This window comes from Toxorhynchites rutilus, chromosome 2 (assembly GCF_029784135.1).
Source record: "Toxorhynchites rutilus septentrionalis strain SRP chromosome 2, ASM2978413v1, whole genome shotgun sequence".
Classification (NCBI taxonomy): Eukaryota; Metazoa; Arthropoda; class Insecta; order Diptera; family Culicidae; genus Toxorhynchites; species Toxorhynchites rutilus.
The window spans coordinates 279576884-279598484 of NC_073745.1; the positions used below are offsets into that span (position 1 = coordinate 279576884).

The 21601-nt window shown below is 35.0% G+C and overlaps 1 protein-coding gene across 4 annotated transcripts in view; it reads left to right on the forward strand.

Annotated features, from left to right (window-relative positions):
- LOC129767641 (actin-binding LIM protein 2) overlaps positions 1 to 21601 on the forward strand; it is a 65297-nt gene that overhangs the window by 26475 nt on the left and 17221 nt on the right. For all 4 annotated transcript variants that reach the window (XM_055768722.1, XM_055768724.1, XM_055768723.1 and 1 more), the window contains exons 2-3: positions 19658 to 19968; positions 20072 to 20397. In XM_055768722.1, the coding sequence (XP_055624697.1) occupies positions 19658 to 19968; positions 20072 to 20397 (637 nt within the window). The remainder of the gene's footprint in view (positions 1 to 19657; positions 19969 to 20071; positions 20398 to 21601) is intronic.

Below are 21601 nucleotides of genomic sequence, written 5' to 3' on the forward strand. Positions count from 1 at the left end.
CTGACGAACCGTGGCCTGCGGCGGTGCGAAAGAAATATATGTTTCCCATGCTGCTTTTTAAACGATTTTATCTAGTTGTTTGTATGTTTGTAAATTTTGGCGGATTACATATTTTCTCGAAACTCCATAAATATGGGTATCTTATGAAAGGGCTTGACTAGAAGGACACAGTTATTTATATAAAATGGAAATCCAAGATGGCGTTCGTTATAAAATGACAGACTACATATTTTGTTGAAACCCCGTCAATATGGGTATCAGATGAAAGGGCTTGACTAGTAGAGCACAGTTATTTATGATAAATACAACTCCAATGGCCAATTACTTTTTAAACGCGTCTCCCGCATATGGATATAGAGTGAAATGATTTGACTAATATAATATAGTTAATCATGAAAACATTCAATTCGAAACAATTTAAAAATGTTTCGGCGACTTCAGTACCACGTGAGCGATTTTTTCCGAAAGCAGGATAAGTTTGCAGTGAAAGATGTAGTAGACTTTCATCAGATAACATTGAATAGATAATATTTATAAATTTAAAAAAGTGAAGAAGATTATTGTGATGGATATATATCAGAGAAAACCTTCAGTAAAGTAATATTTTTACTATATATTTGTAATATATTTTACTATTGTTCTAAACCTTATTTTTTGCGTCTTCCATTATTTACATATCCGAATAAACCAGCTCTTGAAAAGAGCCGTCGAGTCGCTCAAATGAGCCGGCTCTTTTCATTGAGCGCACGGCTCTGAGCCACTCTCTGAAATGAACCGTTTTGCCCATCTCTATGGCATATTCTGTTGACGTCATATCCTTGGTCTCAACCAGTTCTACCTTGAGCAAAAATGAGAATTATTTTCTTCTGATTAATCTGAATGATTAATTCTGCAGAAAATCTGAGAAAAAAATGAATTCAATTTTCCTCTTATAAAACACACAATTATACTTTACCATGCATGTATTGCACGCATGTTTTCGTGTTTCGGAAACAATCGTGCCACGTAATTACATTAATCTTTTTTTCAATTCAAGTTAGCAATCTGTTTAGAATTCACAACATGACCTTCTAGCGTTTGACTGCTATAATATTATTAAATGTATCTCCTAAAAGGAAGCGGAATAAGTTAGAACTGAGGTAACGATAAAAATAGTCATTTGCCCATCGGCTCTGTGGTAACGTGATCATACCCAGTAGAAAATTGTGCACACACGCACCCACACATCCGCAGGAGTAGAGCTTCGTACAAAGAAGCAAACGAAGCAGTTACACCTTTCATTATTTGATTATCGAACAGGTGATAACAAGCACTCATCACTATCACACCAAGTAACGCTGACACATCGCTACAAGTGTGCCTCGCTGTTATCTGCGAACCGTCATCGGCAGGCACCGTCGTATTTGTTCCCTCGCGAGTATTTGCAGTCGTCTTCGCGAACAAGAGAAAAACACCACGCCGACAATGTCTTGATCAAGGTTGTATGCGAAAAAAACCTTATTTTGCCGAGTTCTCGCAAAAAATCCATCATTATGTCATATCGGGTTAATACATATTGACATTTACAACAGTCGATTCGCTACCATCGGAATCATTGCAAATAAACTTTGACGTCATCCCAATCATCGGTCTGATATCTGATGAAGAAGACATTAAACCTTAGCGAATCTACAGCCCCGTGGTGGGTGTTGTGGCGGTCAACCCATCCGATCGAGCAAACAGAGTGCAGTGCACCTTTCCCACTAACGGATGGAATCACGAGCTCCGTGCGAGCGGAGGCAGATAAAAGGTTCAGGTTTTTAACACATTCACCGCTCGACTATTACACTAATCATATTGTCGGTCTGGTGAAACTCGGTCAAAACTATTATTAACGTGTTATTATGATTGTGAGCTGTGTAGGGTTGACGTCCGCCGTTGTGTCAGTGCTGCCAGAGATCGAGCCGGTGAGTCCGCTCCGATCAATAGGAAGGCTATCGTATGATTACGATTGTCGATCGTTGTTTTTGGCACGTAACGTGTTATAGGAGAGGATGCTTCATGGGTATCATCTATTATCGTCGCAAATCGTGCTAAAAGTAGAAGCCGACTGTGATAAATAGTGTCAGGGACAACAGTGTGTGAACGTGATTATACTGCACGTGAGCTTAGAGTTAAATTTTACTGGCAAAGCATGAACATGTCAAACATTGTTGGGATATACACTTCTATTATTGTTTACGACGACGAAATAATTATATCAAACTTTAAAGTCGAACTGTTCATAAATTCATGGAAAAGTTTTGATACATAAAATATTAGAAATAATTTTAAAGACAAAGTTGTTCGGGAGAAGTACTAAATTTTAGTCGTTTGACTTGAATTGAATTCAAGTTTTTGGTGGTATTTCAGCTTATTATTCGATGATATTTCTTTTAAGAGTAATACGAGTACTTCTATTCCAAGGCTTCTGCAACATTTCGATACCATCTTGTGGAACAACCTTGACCAACTTCTTTATTGGAGCTTTGTCGAAAACCGTTATTCTCTAGACAAAAACTGTGTTCGTAAAATTTGTTACATACAATAGAGTGTCCATTTTCATGTTGTCAAAAAATAGGGTGGTCAAAATTTTCGATGTAATCTAAAATCTAACTTTGTTCTCTATACAGTTAGGGATAAATATAGTTCGACAATTCTGTAGCCTCAGTTATTTGAAGCAACATTGTAAAACAGAATTTTTTTTTCAACATTTTAATATAACTGATTCAGAGCTTATAATTTTTTTTTATTTTTCAAATTATATCAAAACTGTCTTTGGACGACCTTTATAACTTATTAATTCGAACTTTTCGCTATGTAGAGTCTGTCAATATTTTAATCCTACTCAAAGTTATTGATGTTATTGATGTTTACTGAAAAACAAAAAAGGCTCGAAATGAATTCTGTGGCTTTTCGAAGCGGTCGGTCAATAAATTCAAATGAGTGTCGCTGGCAATAGCGACTCAGGAAAACGTGAAGAATTAGCCAATAGAAATAACATCATGTTTCACCAGGACAATACCAGACCACTTTTAAGACCCGGCAAAAGTTAATGAAGTTTAGGTGGGACCTTTAAATTTTCTCTAGTTCAGGTCCCTGCAAAATTTTCACTCTTTGGGGAGCAAAAAAGGACCTGAACCAGTTTTTTGACGAAAATGAAACAATTTCTGGAAAATTTCCCCTCATAAGTTTTGAAATCTGTGTTAGGAAAAACACACAGATTCCAGCGATCGTACATCAACCGCTGCGCTATCACAACTGGTTTCCGAGCGGACATTCATTTATATACAGATTTATGTGATTTCAATAGCACTGTCTCGTTTTCGAAACTTCGAACTTACACCGCAAAAAAGTAAATGAAAAAATTCAGGTTTGTTATTACAGGTCGGACTCGATCAATTACAGGCTCGACTATATATGATTCGATTATATACAATTTTGGACACGATTATATACAGTTTGATTTTTTTTTGTATTTCAAATATGACTTATTTCAAGAAAAAATGTAACCTTTCAACGTTAATTTATGTGGGAATTATAAGTACAGTGAGGTAAAAATTGAAGATTGAAGATGAAGATTTTTGAAGATTTTGCTTGAATTTTCACCAGGTGTTGTTTATGTCGATATTGCAGCAAAATTAAGAAAAATAGATGTTGGGTATCAAAGAACAAATTGTAGAGTGGTTTAAGAGCTTTAATTTGATAGATAGAAACAATCAAGTTTAACATGAATTTTTGGGATTAAATTAATAATTATACCTTAAAAATTACTAGCTTTTAAATTTCTCACTTCCAAAATGTTGTTTAAATCCTAAATTAGTGGATTTGCACTACTATATTCTGTATTCAATTTTCTCATCTTTCAAATGAAGGCCACATAATTAGCTTACTTAGCGTACTTTTAGTGTAGAGCCAGTTTGAGGCAAAAGAGTCCGAAACAAAAGAAAAGTACTATAACTCTGTCATTGTTGGAATTCGAACATATGCGTAGAAGGATTTTTAGTCATCAAATATGATCATTTATCACCTCCTGATAGATTCTGGAAAAAAGTATTCCTTCATGTGAGAAAGGTATTTTCTGACTCCGGAGCACACTGCCGTAGTGAAAGGGTTAAGGGGATGAATCAGAGATTAAATTCTTCTTTTATTTTCAATAAACAAAAAATATATGCATAAAAAACATTTTTTTTTTGACTCGATTATATACAGTGAAAAGAAATCGGAGATAATCGAGTCCGCGCTGTACTTTGAAAATCGTAAAAATAACGGCACTAAATCAAATACAGTAGAACCTCGATTATACGCGAAATAGTCGGGCTAGAACAACGCGTATAACGAAAATCGCGAATGACGCAATAAAGGGCTAAAATGAGCTGCATACACGAAAAAAAGATATTTTACCATGAAAAACTATGTTTTATCAATACAGAAATTATTGAACTATCCATCTGTAAGGTCGCGTACATCAGGGATCAGATAATGTAAAAGCCATGACCAAAACAAAAGAGCAAGACTCTATCACTCACTGACAAATTTCGGGAAGGTTTAAAGAATTACTAGGGAACTCGCATTCGCGGATAACCCACATCGCGGATCGCGGATAACCGAGGTTCTACTGTATCTGATGTTTGAGAAATGAACGTCAGATTACCATCCTGATATTTGTTAGTGAGGAGAAGGCTCTACCACTTTTATTATGGTCATGGCTTTCACATTATCTGCCCAATGATGTACACGACCTTACAGATGGATAGTTTTCTGATTTATATTTTAATAAACATAGTTTCCACGATGAAATATCTTGTTTTTAGTGTTTGTACCTCATTTCAAGTCCTTTATTGTGTTATCCGCGATTTTCGTTATTCGCGGTGATCCAACCAGACAATTCCGCGCATAATCGAGATACTGTATTTCTAAAACGAAGTAACAAGTTTTCTTTAAATTTTGATATTTTATGTATAAAAAATCCGAACTTTAAATATAAAATGCTGGGTCTTTTTTGGGTTGGACACCTATAAAACCATAAAAACGAACATATATTTCGCCTGAAAGTATACTCTTGTGCAGGGCTCGGCAAAGTCATATTCAACTGAGGATAGTGATAGTCAGGGGACTATGAAGCCAACGGTCTTCGCATCCAATTGGGAATGAGTTTTTGCTTCTTCCAGAAGATCTCTTTCAACATGAATCAACAGTCACTCGGGCTCTCCCGTCGCTAACTAACTCGAGGCACAGTATATTGTTTTGAAAATTCCATCAAAATATCCTCGCATAAATCGCAAACTGGTCAAGCGATTAGAAAGTTACAGTTTTTTAAAAATTGACGTATTGGTGGAAAGATCGATTTTTCAATTCAATTTCAGTTCTACATTTTTTGACGTAGAACTACGTCTTTCAGGAAGGGTGCCAAATCAGAAAACAGGTCACGTTTTTAAGAAATAAAGTTAACGTTAATAACTATTTTCACTGTGAATGAATTCTCATGATTTGCATACCAATCGAATTGGAAATTCTCAAAGATTTGTTTGATATGCTATACACTACAATTCGCTAATCTCTGAACGGTTTAAACTCATGAAAACTGGAAGAGTTTCCTTTTTCCCATTTGTTCTGCCGATTTGTGTACTAACCCAACCCGTATTTCGAATGCTCATAACTCGAATATTTCTCAATAGATCGGAAAGATGTTTGCCTCAATTGATAGGAAATATTTCTTCGCGTCTATCACAATTAATAAAATGTTACTTTTCATGAGATGAACCCCCTAACTGCCAAGTTTTGATTGGCCCGATTTACGGTTTCCCCAACACAAATTTCAAAATCGATGTATCTATGGAAATCCGCTTTGCAAATATACATGCAAGCCAGGGGTATTTTTGTTCCCACCGAGCTGTGTTTCCCTAACACGAACTTCAAAATTAATGTACCTGGGAGAATCCGCTTTGCAAATACATGCAAGTCGAGGGTATTTTTTGGTGTTGAGTACTTTTGTACTCGCTTGCCGTTATGCAGACCGGAATATGTTTCCCTAAAACGTATTTTTAAACTGAAAAGCCTGGGAAAATCATCATTTCAGATACTAGAAGTGAATAAACTTTCGCGGTTCGAGAACTACGTAAACATGAGATGTGCAATAAATTCAAAGGGAAATGTAAAGTGCAATGACCGATTGATAATTTTTCCGTTCACATATTTTGGTATCCAGAATTTTGGAATATAGATGTACACTGCATTCATGTAATATATTAATATATTATACAGTCAACTCTCCCTAACTCGATATCCAAAGGGACCATCGAGTTAGGGAGGTATCGAGATACAGAACATTTTTTCCTAATTTTTTTTTATGTCTCAAATTGTCATATATTAGGGTAAGTGTCCCAATTATGGTATGAATTTGAATTTTTGATTCATTCCCTTAAAGTAAAAAAACACCTTTCTCATATAAAAAAAAAAAATTCCAGAATCTTTCAGGAGGTGATAGACGGTTATATTTCACGAAAAAAATCCTTCTACGCATATGTTAGAATTTCAACGATGACAGACTTATAGAACTTTTTCTTTGTTTCGGATTCTGTTGGCTCAAACTGACTCTACATTGAAAAGTATGCTACGTAATCCGATTTTGTTGCTTTCATTTGAAAGATGAGAAAATTTAGTACAGGATATAGTAGTGGAACATCTAAATTAGTGGATTAAACATTTTTGAAGTGGAAAATTTAAAAGTTTTTTTTTTTATTTGTAATTATTAATTTTATCCTAAAAATTCATACTAAACATGATTGTTTCTATCAATTAAATTAAAGCTCTCTAACCTCTCTACAATTTGTTCTTTGACGCCCAACTTCTAACTCTCTTAATTTCGCTGCAATATCGATATAAACAATTCCTGATGAAGATTCAATCAAAATCTTCAAAAATCGCAATTTTTAACCCACTGTACTTATAAAAGCCACTTAAATTTCACCTTAATGCTGAAAGGTTAATTTTTTTTCTTGAAATTATTCATATTTGAATTATAAAAAAAAAAACTTTTTTTTTTCAAACTGTATACAATCGAGTCCTAAATTTTACATAATCGAATCATATATAATCGAGTTTGTATATAATCGAGTCCGACTTGCATGAGGCACTAGGTTAACAAAGAAAATATTGATTAAGTATGTTACTCAAACTGAATTGTAACGATCACGCAGGAACTGTTCAATCACAAAGAAATGTTCGAATAGTTTCACAGGAACATTTTCAGTTGATTTCAATATTCCGGACATATTCTTCAGGTTTGATTAAACGTTCGAATTAACATCTCAATAGAACTACTATCTTCAGCGTTTTTCTCAGGTTTTTCAACACTTTCCAGTATATCGGTATCTGGCATCAGATCACAGCAAATCACGTTTTGGTCCTTTTTGCACTAATTATTAAAAGACATTGAGCAATCGAACGGTATTGTACCGTCGACATTGCTCACGACACATTAATTATGCCAGCGGAATATCACTCCCGTCCATGTTGGTTGTGCTTTAAAGTTAGGATTTCCCAGTTTCTGGACAAACTCTCAAGCCATATCCCGAAGAATAGAAGAGGGGTAAATTATTTTGTCTAGCTTGACAAGACAAAAATTCATTGACGGCTCCAGCTTCTCGATTCTGACCAACCTTATATGCTTTTAGTCTAGATACAATTTTCCATTCCGATTCCATTTTTACTTTAGTTTGAGTAGTGTTGATACCGCACTTCGTGCAATACTGAAATTATTTGCAGCTTCAGACCCCTTCCGTCCATATTTTTCGACCTGCTCGATGATGCTCAAACCTTGCGCAATGGTTAGCGTTTTGATTGTTCGCTTGAAAGGTTTCTCGTGGTTTTCTCCATACTTGAAAAGAAATTGTTTGATGACACGAGCACTCCGTCTTCACTTTCAAGGGCAATTGAAATCTGAGGTAATAACGCACAAAAACATGTACGCGAAAATCAATCGAGTTAGGGAGGTGAAAATCCATGGAAAAATGAATCAAAACACATCGAGTGAGAGAGGCATCGAGTTAGGGAGAGTTGACTGTATATGTAATATGAAAACCTACAATCTGGTAGCGATATCATATTATAATATTAGCATAGCATATTATTCTCTATCAGCTTACCAGGCCAACCCTACCAGTTTGAAATTGTTTGAATTTCAAATGAAATTTTTTACTACTGAAGTAGTAACAATAAAAAGAAACTAAAAAGTTATTTCAAAAATTTCTATGTATTCTAAAATAATATTCAAAGTGGTAAACAGGTTGATTGCATAATATAATTGCGTAGTTCAACGTCGAAAATGCGGTAGTGTCCTAGATACAACCCCTTACAATTTTTCGAAAAGAAAGATATACAGGTAAACTTCGATATAACGTACATTTCACTTTCAAAATTGTACATTGTATCGAATTGTACGTTATATCGAAGCATATTAAAGTACTCACAAACGTAGTCTATAATACATTATTGTGTTGCTGTTTTAGTCAAGTTAATGAATAACTTCAATCAGAAGACGAAGCCAGCCTTTCTCATGATGTTTCCCTTCGTACTGTTGATTAGAGTTGATTCATTTAGAATCTGGAATCACAAAACCAGCTGTATTTCGAGATTGATTGAAGGTACAAAACTTGTTTTAGCATCACAATACAGATAATTCATTGTTCTATCAGAAAAAAAATATTGAAAAAAATTTTCCTTTACACTTTGAAAAGGTGTACGTTATATCGAGGTAAAATGTACGTTATATCGAGTGACGTTATATCGAGGGTACGTTATAACGAGGGTACGTTATATCGAAGTTTCCCTGTATGAGGTTTGAACAAAAACTAAGCATATGTTTTTTTCTGTAGATCCTATTTTCACTTTGACGAAACCGATCATGTCCTTACAATCTCCAGAGGAAGGGATAGAATGTTTGTATGATATTTGCAGCCAGAGGGGTCGCCTCTATAGCATGGCTCCCTCGCAATTATTATGTGTTACTGGGGAGAAGTAAAAACAAAAATTCACTGCGGTATGTGATGAGGACTCTTAGCTACCCGACGAAACGAAATCCTAAAAATCGAACCGAAGAATTTCTCTAAGACAGAAGTCAAAACAGAAGACAAAACTAGCCCAGGAGGTTGAAAGCATCTCAAATAAAGAATGAAAAAAACTTCTCTATAATAATCCGCATTAGGAATATATTCGCACGTCTTAAACTTCCCCGAAAAAACTCCTCAATAATGTTCCGAATTTGCAATGTAATCATTGATTCTACATGAAGGATGTCCCACATCAAATTACATCACGAAAAAAACGCTGTAAAAAATACCTAGTTGACCGATCCTTTTCAAAATTTTCAGACAAAAACCCAAGCTTTGGGCATATTTATTTCATTTAACTTCAATACCATAACCGTATGTTCGCACATCAAGCTTAACTCCACTCATAAGGTTCTCTATAATATCTGGATGCAGCTTCTTCTGTACGGAAATCCACTTTTTCTTAATGTCTTCCTCAGATTTGATCTCCTTGGGATGATTCCATAATAACCTTGCCTGCTTCATAATAACAGTTCGGCTGAAAAGTTCTTAAGGTTGATGTCTAGATGGCGCCTCTTGCAAAAAACTACTTGAGTATCACAAAGCATCACCTTTCAACGGATACGTGTCAAAATTTGACAGCAATTGGTGGTTTGGTTCGTGAATTACAGCATTGATAATGAAGCAACTTTCGTTATTGTAAAAATTTTTTGAAAAATCACAAATCAATGAAAACGATGGCAAAATTGCATGATTTGGGCTTCGAATTGCTTCCGCATCCACCGTATTCTCAAGATCTGGCCCCCAGCGACAATTTTAATTCGCAGGCCTGAAGAAAATGCTCGCTGGCAAGAAATTTAAAACCGATGTTGAAGTGACTACCGAAACTGAGGCCTATTTTGAGGAAAAACCAAAAGAGTACTATGAAAATGGTATCAAGATACAAGATCGTTATAATCGCTGTATCGTCCTCGAAGGCAATTATGTTGAATAATAAAATTGAATTTTGCAAAAAAAAAATGTTATTGTGTTACCTTATAAACTTTTTAGCCGAATTGTTAGTACATTATTTTTCGGCTTTAGTTCCGTTGCGGTGGGGGGGAGGTATTCCATGTCCTTGGGAACGAGAGTGGCCCCGTTGGCTTCGTACCACTCCAGGAATCCTTTGAATAGTGGCACGAAGCACGAAATCATGTATTTCTTGGCAAACTATATAAGTTTCTGCTTCCTCACCTCCTATGAAACATCAAACTTGTGCTGGGCGGTGAAGAAGAGTAGCTGGAAGTCCGCTTTGACGTGAGTCTCATCATTCATGATAAGACATTGAGACTTCGTCAGCATCTGGGTGTCTGACAATTGACAGTACTTGTTCTTCCCGATGAGGAGAGATCTGAGGATTTTTCAGCTTCTTGCGCAAAATCAATTCGCGACGTTGCTTTTCGGGTGACACAATTTTTTTCCAATTTTCGAAAAACTGACAGCGATTAAAGAGTATAGTGTAAACCAGGGGTTCTCAAACTGTTTTGGGCAAGAGACCCCTTTTCCAGAATTCAATCATACCTTAGACCCTCATAGCCAACTTTCTTTGAAAATCCTATCCTTAGTTTTTTTCTTACTAATAATTATCAATTTGAAAACATTGCAGTTGGTTAAATGAATAAAATTGACATTATTTTCTCACCGAGGCGATATGGCGTAGTGGTGCCATCCTCACCTCTCCCGCAAAAGGCCATGAGTTCAATTCACACTCCCGACATTCTTCAAAAAAAATGGAAGTAATGTGATAAACCAGCCAAAAGTGTTGAAAGTCACTATGATACAGAAAAATCTTGGCTCATTCCATGGAATGGATATGTACTGGTTTATTATCCATTGAGGAATTTTAAAATTTCTTATATTTAAAAACATTTTAGTAGAATCCTTGTATAATGCGTCCAAGTGAGTGACATATAATAATAATTATGGATTGTATTTGTTTTTTGTTGTTTTCATGGTCTGGGGATCAAGGGCGCTATATTTTTTATATTTTTTCTGGAAAGCTAAGGCTTTTTTACATAACATATTTCGAAATCAGAGGGGCGTGACGATTACAACTGGATTGAAACAATATGAATAATATCGGCTCTTCTAACAAAACATCAAATTTCAGCTAAAGAGAATATCCACAGTTTATGCATTTGTCCAAATTATCACAAAAGCTTCAAGATCATGTTATATTACATTTGTCACTCACTTGGACGCATTACACAAGGATTTTACTAAAATGTTTTTAAATATTCGAAATTTTTAAATTCCTCAATGAATAATAAATCAATGGATAATAAATAACTCCAAAACTAAAAAAAAGCCTACTGATTTCGAAATATGTTATGTAAAAAATCTCAGCTTTCAAGAAAAAATATAAAAATATATAGCGCTCTCGGTCCCGAGACCACGAAAACAACATAAAAACAAATACAAGCAATAATTAAAAAATCAAAATACAAAATTTTTACAAGTCTAATATTTTTCCCTAGCTAATTGACTTTAATTTGGTGTGTTGATCATCAAAATCATTATAGTAGTTCAAAAGTTTGAATTTGTTTGTTTGATATTAAACTTGTTGAGATTTTAGAATGTACAACAATAATATTTTCTACAAAGTTATTAGCCATTCTCAGGGTTACCACATATACAGAATATTCTGTATTTTACAGATTTTTTGCCAAATTACAGTCAAATTACAGATTTTCTGCAAAGATACAGAATTTAAAGATATTTTATTCAAATTCTGTCTACATTCTTACTAATTAACTTTGTTTTTTATCGTTGAGTCATGAAGATATGTACACTGATTTATAAAAATGTTGACTCATATGAAATGCCACCTCACTTCTCCATTCCTGCTAAGGATGTTTTTGGGACACTTTTTGATAATTCCACATTCATCAGCGTGTGTCGAGTGAATTTTCTCGCTTCACAATGCCAACAAAACAAAGTTCTGAAATCGGTTGGTTTCCACAACGATGGACTCTATTTTGAAAGCAAATAACTATGGATGAAATTGACGGAAAATTTAAGAAAAGCAAAGTTCAACGAAACCATGTATAAACATCATACACTTTATTATGAGAAAACTTTTTTTATGATTTATTTTGTTGTATTTATACGACTTAAGCAAACCATAAATAAGAACAATAAATTCAAAATGAAAATAAACCTTCCTTTTTTCCGTTAGTTTTTTGATACACATGTTTTCTGCTAAAAATACAGAAATATAATTTTTTTTCAGAAAATTTTACAGAATCAAATAAGGCAACCCTAGTCATTCTGATAACAGGGTTGTTCACGTAACACAACCTATGGAGCATCTCAAATGTTTCAAATAAGAACTTGTGTTATTTTATAGGGGTCGATATTCAAACCCCGTCGACCCCCAAAATCAATTTTCGTTTCTGTCGACCCCTGGGAAACTGAAATAGACCCCTGGGGGTCGATATCGACCACTTTGAGAAACCCTGGTGTAAACAATACACTGTAAACTACTTCTACCCAAATTTTTAACAAAAAATATCCAATGAGTAATTTTCTACATTGTTTTTCCCTTGATAAAATTTGATTTGGGTCACCCATTAGTATTACAAAATCTTGATGGCGGAGATTATTTATTGACCACATGAATAAGCAGAGATGGTTTATGTTGTTATTAATATTTTAGGTAAGACAAGCCTACAATCGCTGAAAATAATGAGTTATCTGGCGGTATTACTGATGTCCGCTTGCTAAACGTCATCTTGCGATGTCTTAGTGGTGTTAGAACTTACTCCGATCGTGAACAGAACAGCTCTTGGATGTGTTGAATTTTTAGAGCAATGGTTCGAACATCTCGAATAATTTCTGCGAACGATGCGGAAGCTCCTAGCTTTTTCTGTACCAGGCCAATAAATCACAAAAGTGACTATGGTTGACTATGAGACAGTGTCGATAAAACTGCAGTAATCTCCATCGAACGTCAAATATCAATCGAATTTGGCACTGTTGCAATGGCTTTTTATCGCTACTGTTTTCGGGAAGACAATGGTTGTACCTTACTGATAATTCGCGAGTTCAATGGGTTCAACTTTGGTGGTCTTCGTGAGCTTATTTAGATAGCCAGATACACACATTCACTACAATCAATCGTGTATTCGAAAAATTCATTTATATCACATTCACAGTAAAAAGTACTATGTTGACCTTAATGAGGAATCTGGCCATAGGTCTGAATAAATATCAGCGGCATAACACCACTGATAATACAAATCTAAGCATTTGTACGTGCAGTTATCAGTTAGTTTATTGTAGCAACATTCTGTAAATATACAACAAAACGGACGGGACTCCTTTGATGGATGGTATTGGATCTTGATAGCCTATATTTTATTGCATCTGTTTTGGTGACAAACAGTGTGGACACCGTATGGTATCCGAAGAATCGCCGTATGTTTCATATTTATTGGGTTCGTGGTTCAAAAAGTTAGTACCATTTTTGGAGTTTCTATAATTTTTTTTCTCTTCAAAAAATGTGGTGTCGACTGTGTCTGATATTAAACTTTGTTCTACAGAAAGCTACGCATGTAGTTACAATGAAGATAGTACTTAGCTTTAGCAAAGATCCGGTACTAATAAACTCAAACGATTATGTCGTTTATGTGTTCCCACTCTTTCAAATTCAGCACATATTCACAATCTACCAGTGGCTAACACTTTACTTTTTTTATTCGTTTGACCTTTCCATGTGAGCGTCACACTTCCCATTCGTATCTTCTAACCAATACACTTTGGATAATGATAATCCACGCTCCGTTGAAACCGCCCCATTACTGTCTGGAGACAATCCAACCAGCTGCAGAACGAGATAGATATTATAATGACAAGATCCAGCAGCTCGTGACCGCACACATTTGCTACCAATATGCTTGTTGCGGTCATACATAGTATCGTGCCAACGCTTTCATACATTTGCTTTCTATGCTTGTCATTATCATAATCAGCGATGTTGTGCAAGTCATAAAAAACAAATAAGGAATACATTGCATTTTTCCTTTTCCTGTCTGACGGCAGACGAGTAGTTCATCAATTCTTTCCATTTGTGGGATAACTCTGTTCGCGCGACACTCATACAAATTCAGCTCACGATTTCATTGATCATGCATTCAATGAGTTCATCGTTGCGTCGGAACAATGTTATCGAGGTATATCATCAATTAGTGAAGCAGCCCGAATCGTGTGTACGTGTTTTGTTATGCTCACAAGAAAGATCATGTAAGTGGTGTGTAGATAAATGGTGTACACTTAGATGACATCATTGCTCATTAGACGCTTACAACAAAACAAGCAAACTTTAAAGCAACCGAATTCGGTCATCTTCAAATTGGATTCGCCCATTAGAAATTTTCATTCACTATCTCTGTTGTCTCATAAATGATGTGCTGCCCCCAAACACAAAACCAGCACATGGTTCCATTATACAGCGAGAGGCAGAATTAAACGAATTCGGAGATGATGATTAATCAGTCTGCGTTTGTGTTTTTGTGTTTTCCGTTTTGGTCTGTTCACGCAAAAATGAGGTCGCACTTAAAAGTGAGTAAAGAAAAAACGAGTAGAATCTATGATTGATGTGTGTAATTTATTATTGATTGGTAGCATTTCTCATTTTTTTATCACACTTTTCTGATTATCTTTGAGAGTGCCAAACCAGAAAACAGGCCACGTTTTTACAAGAAGTAGTTTTAACATTTGTGACTGTTTTTTCCGCCAACTAATTTTAATTAGATACATGCCAATCGAATCGGAATCTCACTAAGATTTGTTTGATATGCTATACATTACTATTCCCAATTACCGTTTCGTCTCATATTCCGAACACTTAAACTTTGATGGCCATTAACATGTTCGTCGCTCAAAGAGATTTTTCTGAGTTTCTTGCGAAGCCCAACTTGCGGATAAATTATTAAATGAAGATCAAACTTAATTTGAAGACAACTTTTATTTGGTCTAGCAATATTTAATTTAATTTGAAGATGAATTGATAACAATAACACATGCCAAAGTCATATTATATGGGTTTGGCAAAAAGCTGTACTACAAACCATCCGCACTATAAATAAATAAAAAGTATAGTATAAACATCATAATGATATGGTTATGATTTTATTATTTTTCTACATATCCTATAGTGAAACTTAGGTATCTATTCTATTAAATTCGTTTTAAAAATCCTATTCAATTTGAACGAGGAAAGTGTCACCCATATCTGGGTGACGGGGTGACGAAAGTGTTAAACAGTGTCTCATTACACAAAATGGTACTATTTTGCGAAATTAAATTGATTTTTGGATACAATAGAGCCTTTTTTTCATTGGTGAAAAACTAAAAATATGTTTAATTACATTTGTCTCAAATTCCGAATAACAAAAGTGCAATTAAAAAAAATCATAACTTTTAAACTACTAGACCGATTCATATGATCGATATATCAAATTAAAATCAATTAGCTACTCTTCTTTGTAAAAATGTTATCCTCGCAAAAAATAGGATTTTGCTTTTGTAATTATTTATTGTATTCGTTTCTTATAGTTTACATGGTTTCGGGGCCAAGGGCGCTATATCGGTATACATACCTGTAAATGATGTTAAAATTAAGTCTATAACACAAAGAATGTTAGAGTTTTAAATATTAAATTATGTACAACATTAAAATTCAGTAAAGTAACATTTCAAAATGAAGTGTTCGCAATTTGAATCATGCGTAGAAACTTGAATTTTAATGAAGATTTCTGCATACAATATCATTCTATTTCATCCATTTATTGATTCTTACCATTTTTAGCACTTAACGTGGAAACAACAAACAAAATAGTTGAAAAAACTACAAAAGCTAAAAAACTAACGATGCTTTTTTTCTACATAATTTGCTAACACAAACATTTTATCATTGGTTCACTTTTTTTGCAAATGCCTCGTATCATAAATTATAACCTATCGATACAGCCTGTAAATGACTTCAAAATGAAGCCTATACCTCAAAGAATGTCTGTGAAGAATGAAACAAAAACCATTGATTAATTTTGAAAAATCATAACTCAAAAACAAAAAAAACCCTCTTTTGTTTCGACATATGTTATGTGAAAAATTCTCAACTTTTCAGAAAAAAATTTAAAAAATATAGCGCCCTTGGTCCCGAGACAATTAGAACAATAAAAAACGAATACAATCAATAATAACGAGAACGGAATTCGAATTCTCTGCAGATGCAGTATTTTCAAAAAAGACCAGGCTTTGGCTTTAATTTGATATGTCGATCATCTGGATTGGTCTAGTAGTTATAGAGTTATGAAAGTTATGAATTTTTGAAAAAAGTCATTCTTGGAAAAAGAGGAAAAAGTTGATTTTTCTGACAACCCTAAAATGGAAATAGTCACCCTAATGAAAAAATAAAAAAATACGGGTCTAATACTTTGCAATAAAGAACAACGCCAAAATGGAAATGGTCCCTACTGAGAAAATAAAAAAATACGGGTCTAATGTTTTGTGATAAAGAACAAAACTACCACTTTTCACGAAAATCTGAAAACCACTATATCGGTTTGGCATGGAATGGCTGTATGTTTATGTTTACTTTATGTTGTTAAAACTACTATAATTCTTCTTCGTGTGATAGCTTTCGCATGTATCACAAAAATAATTAGTTTGGCGTCTTTCTCCTCTTATTTTTCTATTTGAACATATAGAAGAATGCTCCTCACATCTACACAGTACCGCAATACATGGAGTTTCCCATAAATCTTTTCCTCAATCATGGATGAAAACTTTTGTTTATACTGAGTACCGTTATCTATTACTCAGGGTAGCACCGTTTTGGTTCGTGAATAAGTTCACAAGACATTAAAATTCGTTCAGAAAAAGTGTGAATTGATATATTGTTGCATAAATCATAATTCTAGTATACTTCTTTGCTGTGGCGACTAAGAGCAGACAAACGACCGCAAAGTGTTAATACAGATTCTGAGAAAAATCTCAGATAAAAAGATTTTTTGAGACTAAAAACACAGATTTTATTATGGCAACCCTGATTACGACTTCGATACTGTTGGAAATCCGAGTTATTTCTTCTTTAAGTTCCTCCAAATTTTGTGGCTTATTAACATAGCAACGGTCCTTCGCGTACCCCCAGAGGAAGTAATCGACGACGAGAAATGTTGAAATTCTTACTATAAGAGGACAAAGTTTCGGTTACTCGAGTAATACGATTTTACTAAAAATACACTTTCTTGTAAATTGTACATCTTGACACTAAAAATCATCGACGGAGCGAAAAAAATATCATTTAAGGAGCTGTTCGATTTTTTGCGTGAGCGTTTAATCTGAAAGTCCCTGTACAACCATTTAGCGATGCAGAACTTGTCAATATCTCAACTCTGCTCAATATTATTGATATTTCTTCCCAAAAAATAGATCTTCATTTGCTTATCATTCTTTCTGGGGCAAACATTAACAATGTTTATTGGCGGCATTTGAAAGAACATATTTCACTCTACATGATGTGAGATTTTCAAAACTATGTTAATTTTTGTGTTTGAGTAAATGAGTTTTTCGTTGAAAACCCATCAATAACATTGAGTAGGATTATGATATTAACAAGTTCTGCATCGCAAAATGTAATAACTTTGTCGAAGACAGTTTTTGTCTATAAAATAAATATGCTCCACGAAGTTGTGTTTAGCACTTTTTTCTAAGTTGCATTAGGTTGACCATGACAAAACGGTTTTTTTTGCTATAACTTTTATTTTTGAAATTCTACATCAAAATTGTCTTCATACGACTTTTAGAGCTTATCAAGACCCACATTTTGCGATGCAGAACTTGTCGATGTCTTAATTCTACTCAAAGTTATTGATTGTTTTTAACCCAAAACTCATGATTTCAATTTGAATTCACTCAAATACAAAAAAAAACATAGTTTTTAAAATCCCACATTATGTAGAGTCAAATATGCTTTTTCAAACAAACATTGATTATGTTTACCCCAGAAAGAGTAATAAGTAAATGAAGAAAGCGGATTTTCTAGGAAGAAATATCAATAACTTTGAGCAGAGTTGAGATATTGACAAGTTCTGCATCGCAAAATGTTTTTATTAGTAGGCTCTAAAAGTCTTTGAAAGAAAGTTTGGATTTGGAATTTGAAAAATAAAAGTTGGAGGAAAAAACAGTTTTTTTAATGGTGGCCCTTACGCAACTTACAAAAAGGTGCTATATCGGGTATTTCAAGAGATTGAAAAATACTTTGTTCTACGAACTCACGATCGATCGCTTAGTAAGTGAACGCGCTACCAATGTGGCTACCTAGACTCCTTAACTGTAATCGTTCGGATGCGAAAAATGTAGGGGCGTCGATAAGAGTCTATCGAGAAATACCATACTTTTCTATGCACACCAAATACTGCAAAGGTAAATACCCCTTAAATCAAAACAATCATTGAAATTGAACAATGTCAAGACAAATTTCAAATTCTTTTTCGAGGTAATCCAGTAAATCATCCCGCCTTATTTGAAATCCAAATTATTTCGTGCACAGCATCTTTTGAGAGCACCCAACTCGCGGATAGACTGGAGTAGAGCCAAAATTTTCTCCATGATCATTTTCATTCCGGCCTCATGATTATTTAATTTGTGTACGAGAGCCGCTGTCGCTGTTACTGTTCGGTGCCGTTTATTTACTGCCACTGGTGTGTGGTTATATTGTTTGATGATGTGTAATCCCAAAATAAACTTGTCCAGTGCGGCGTTGCGCTTGCTGCTTTTGTCACTGGTGATTACCATACGCGATGCAACGCCAGCACACAAGGTGTTGAGATTTTTTTTTCTCCTGTAACATGAGAAATAAATGTGACTTTAGAGTGTAACGGTGGCGAATCCTTCAGATTGAATATGCTGACTGAGTTTCCTGTGTTTTGGAAATTATATTGACCAGTTGAAATTGATATAGGTTCCGCTGACCATTGTCAAAGAATTCCTGATTCGCACGTACGCCAATTCGGTTTTAAGCCTTTTCCACACGTATTCGGTTGTACCAGCTGTGTTTCAAGCGCGAGGTTAATTTTTCTCACATTGTTTCATCGTTTCGAGCGAGTATGTTTTTGTTTAGAATAGATAACATATAGCAAAAAAAAATCTGTATCGTAATGCACTTCCACATTATATTTGCAAATCGAAAATATTATTATTGACAAAAAGGCTCGCTATCGATATTATATTGAGTCCTACCGAACAACCGACCACCACAGAGTACGCGAATAAATTATAGCCGTATACAGAAAATAACACATTCACCGCAAGAGGGATCACGAACTCGCCTGTTGAGATTTCTCGATGGCACCCACCCGTCTGGCGTAGAAGACCTGTTATGTAAATTAGTTTATTTATGGGCATGTTCGCACACGTGAACATACTTGCCCGAGAATGCGAAAATAGATCCAGCCAATCTGCCTGCCTCCCCACCACTTCATGCATCTCTCGAGGCGAGTGAATCGATAGTAATTACATGTTTCCTTTCTGCTTTCTTCCTACAGGTAAAACCAAAATCTACTGCAGCAAGTGCCAGAAAAAGTGCTCCGGGGAGGTACTACGTGTCACGGACCGCTATTTCCACAAATCGTGCTTTCAGTGCACCAAATGTAACAAATCGCTGGCGACCGGCGGTTTCTTCTCCAAGGATGGTGCCTACTATTGCACACTGGACTATCAGAAACTCTACGGAACCAAGTGCGCCGTCTGCAATCAGTACGTGGAGGGTGAGGTGGTATCCACGATGGGTAATACATATCATCAAAAGTGTTTCACCTGTAGCAAGTGCAAGCAGTCGTTCAAATCGGGTAGTAAGGTAAATAGTTTTTATTGTGACAAGTTCACGGAGTTCACGGGTCATACTTAACGGTCGTTTTTATTCTATTTCCCCGCTTTTAAACAAAACGATTTTACAAAAGGTCACTAACACTGGAAAGGAAGTGCTCTGCGAGAGCTGCGTTCAGACTCCAGTTCCGGAAGTAGCACCAATAGTTTCAGCCCAGACAACCTCGACCACCACATCGCCCAAAAGGCAGATCGAGCAGAAGCAAGAGCAGAAAACTATCAAAGAAATCACATCGAGTCCAACAAAAGCCGCAACATTGCAACACCATCAGGATGCGGTACGGAAACACCACAGCAACAAGGATCAAGACCCGAACGAATGCGCCGGATGTCAACAGCAGCTAAAAGAGGGCCAGGCCCTGATTGCTCTCGACCGTCAGTGGCACATCTGGTGTTTCAAGTGAGTAGAGCCATTTCCATCTGAACTCAAATTTTGCAGAATGACCAAAAAGGACAATTTGTACCATCGATTTTCCATTTTGACTCTAGCCTTATTTTTGAGAAGGGCCTAAACAAAAATTGCTTGAAAATTTTCAAAAAAAAATAACTCAGAAACGGTTGATCCGACTGACTTGGTGTCTTCCGCAATGTTTTAGGTTAATACCATTGGAAAAAAAAATATTTTATTTCGAAACTTACCCCCAATTTTCGCAAAAAATGTGTTTTCGATTTTATTCAATTGTTTCAGCGGACAATTAATGGAGTTTGATGCACAGTGCGTCAAAATGAAAAAATTATGGACAAAAAATTCATATATTTTTAAAGTTGGATTTTTGAAAACTGTTGAAATGATTCTTATAAATATTTTTCACCCGAATTTATGAAAGTACGCATGATTTGCAATGAAGAAGGTGTATGGCAAAATTTTGCTAATTGCTACCGTCCTCGAGATACAGCGATGTCAAAATAAAATTCACTGAAAATCACAAATTTTCGTTCATTTTCGGATGTTTTTCATGTTTATGGAAATAAGAAAATTATTTTTCTGAAAGTATTTTATTTCAAGGTTTTTACAATGATAGAAATACGCATTTTATTACAGTTTTTTTTATTGTTTCATAATGCCTACAATTTTTTATTATCATTACAGTTTGAAATTGCGTAACTTCTATTTTATCTATTAAAACTGGAATAAATGAAAAAATATTTCGATGCTCCTTGAAAAGTAATCGCTTTCTAATATTGTTCATTCTTGGTATTTTTGTAGTCTGTTGTAGTTGCATACGAAAAGAAAATTTGAGTTCGTTGCTCTTCCTTTCGCTTTAGAGCCCAATCGAAGATCCTTTGCGTTTTTGATGAGATGTTCACGTTCTTTAGCTAGATTAGCCCTTGTAGCCATACGCTTTATTGTTCCTCCTCAGGCATTGCAGAGTCCTTTTCCATGCGAAATTGTTGCAAAAAATGCCATTCAACCATTGTTATTCCTAAATTGGTAAAGACTGGAAAAGTTCTTTCTATTTTTATATTGTGATGCAGCTCCGTCGGGCATGATATAAATTTTGTTCAAATTAAAGTGCTTTCCTTGACGTTTAAAATCAATAATTTCTGAGATAAATAAGTTAACGGATATAGAATCACGACGCAAATCTGCGGAAATTACTACA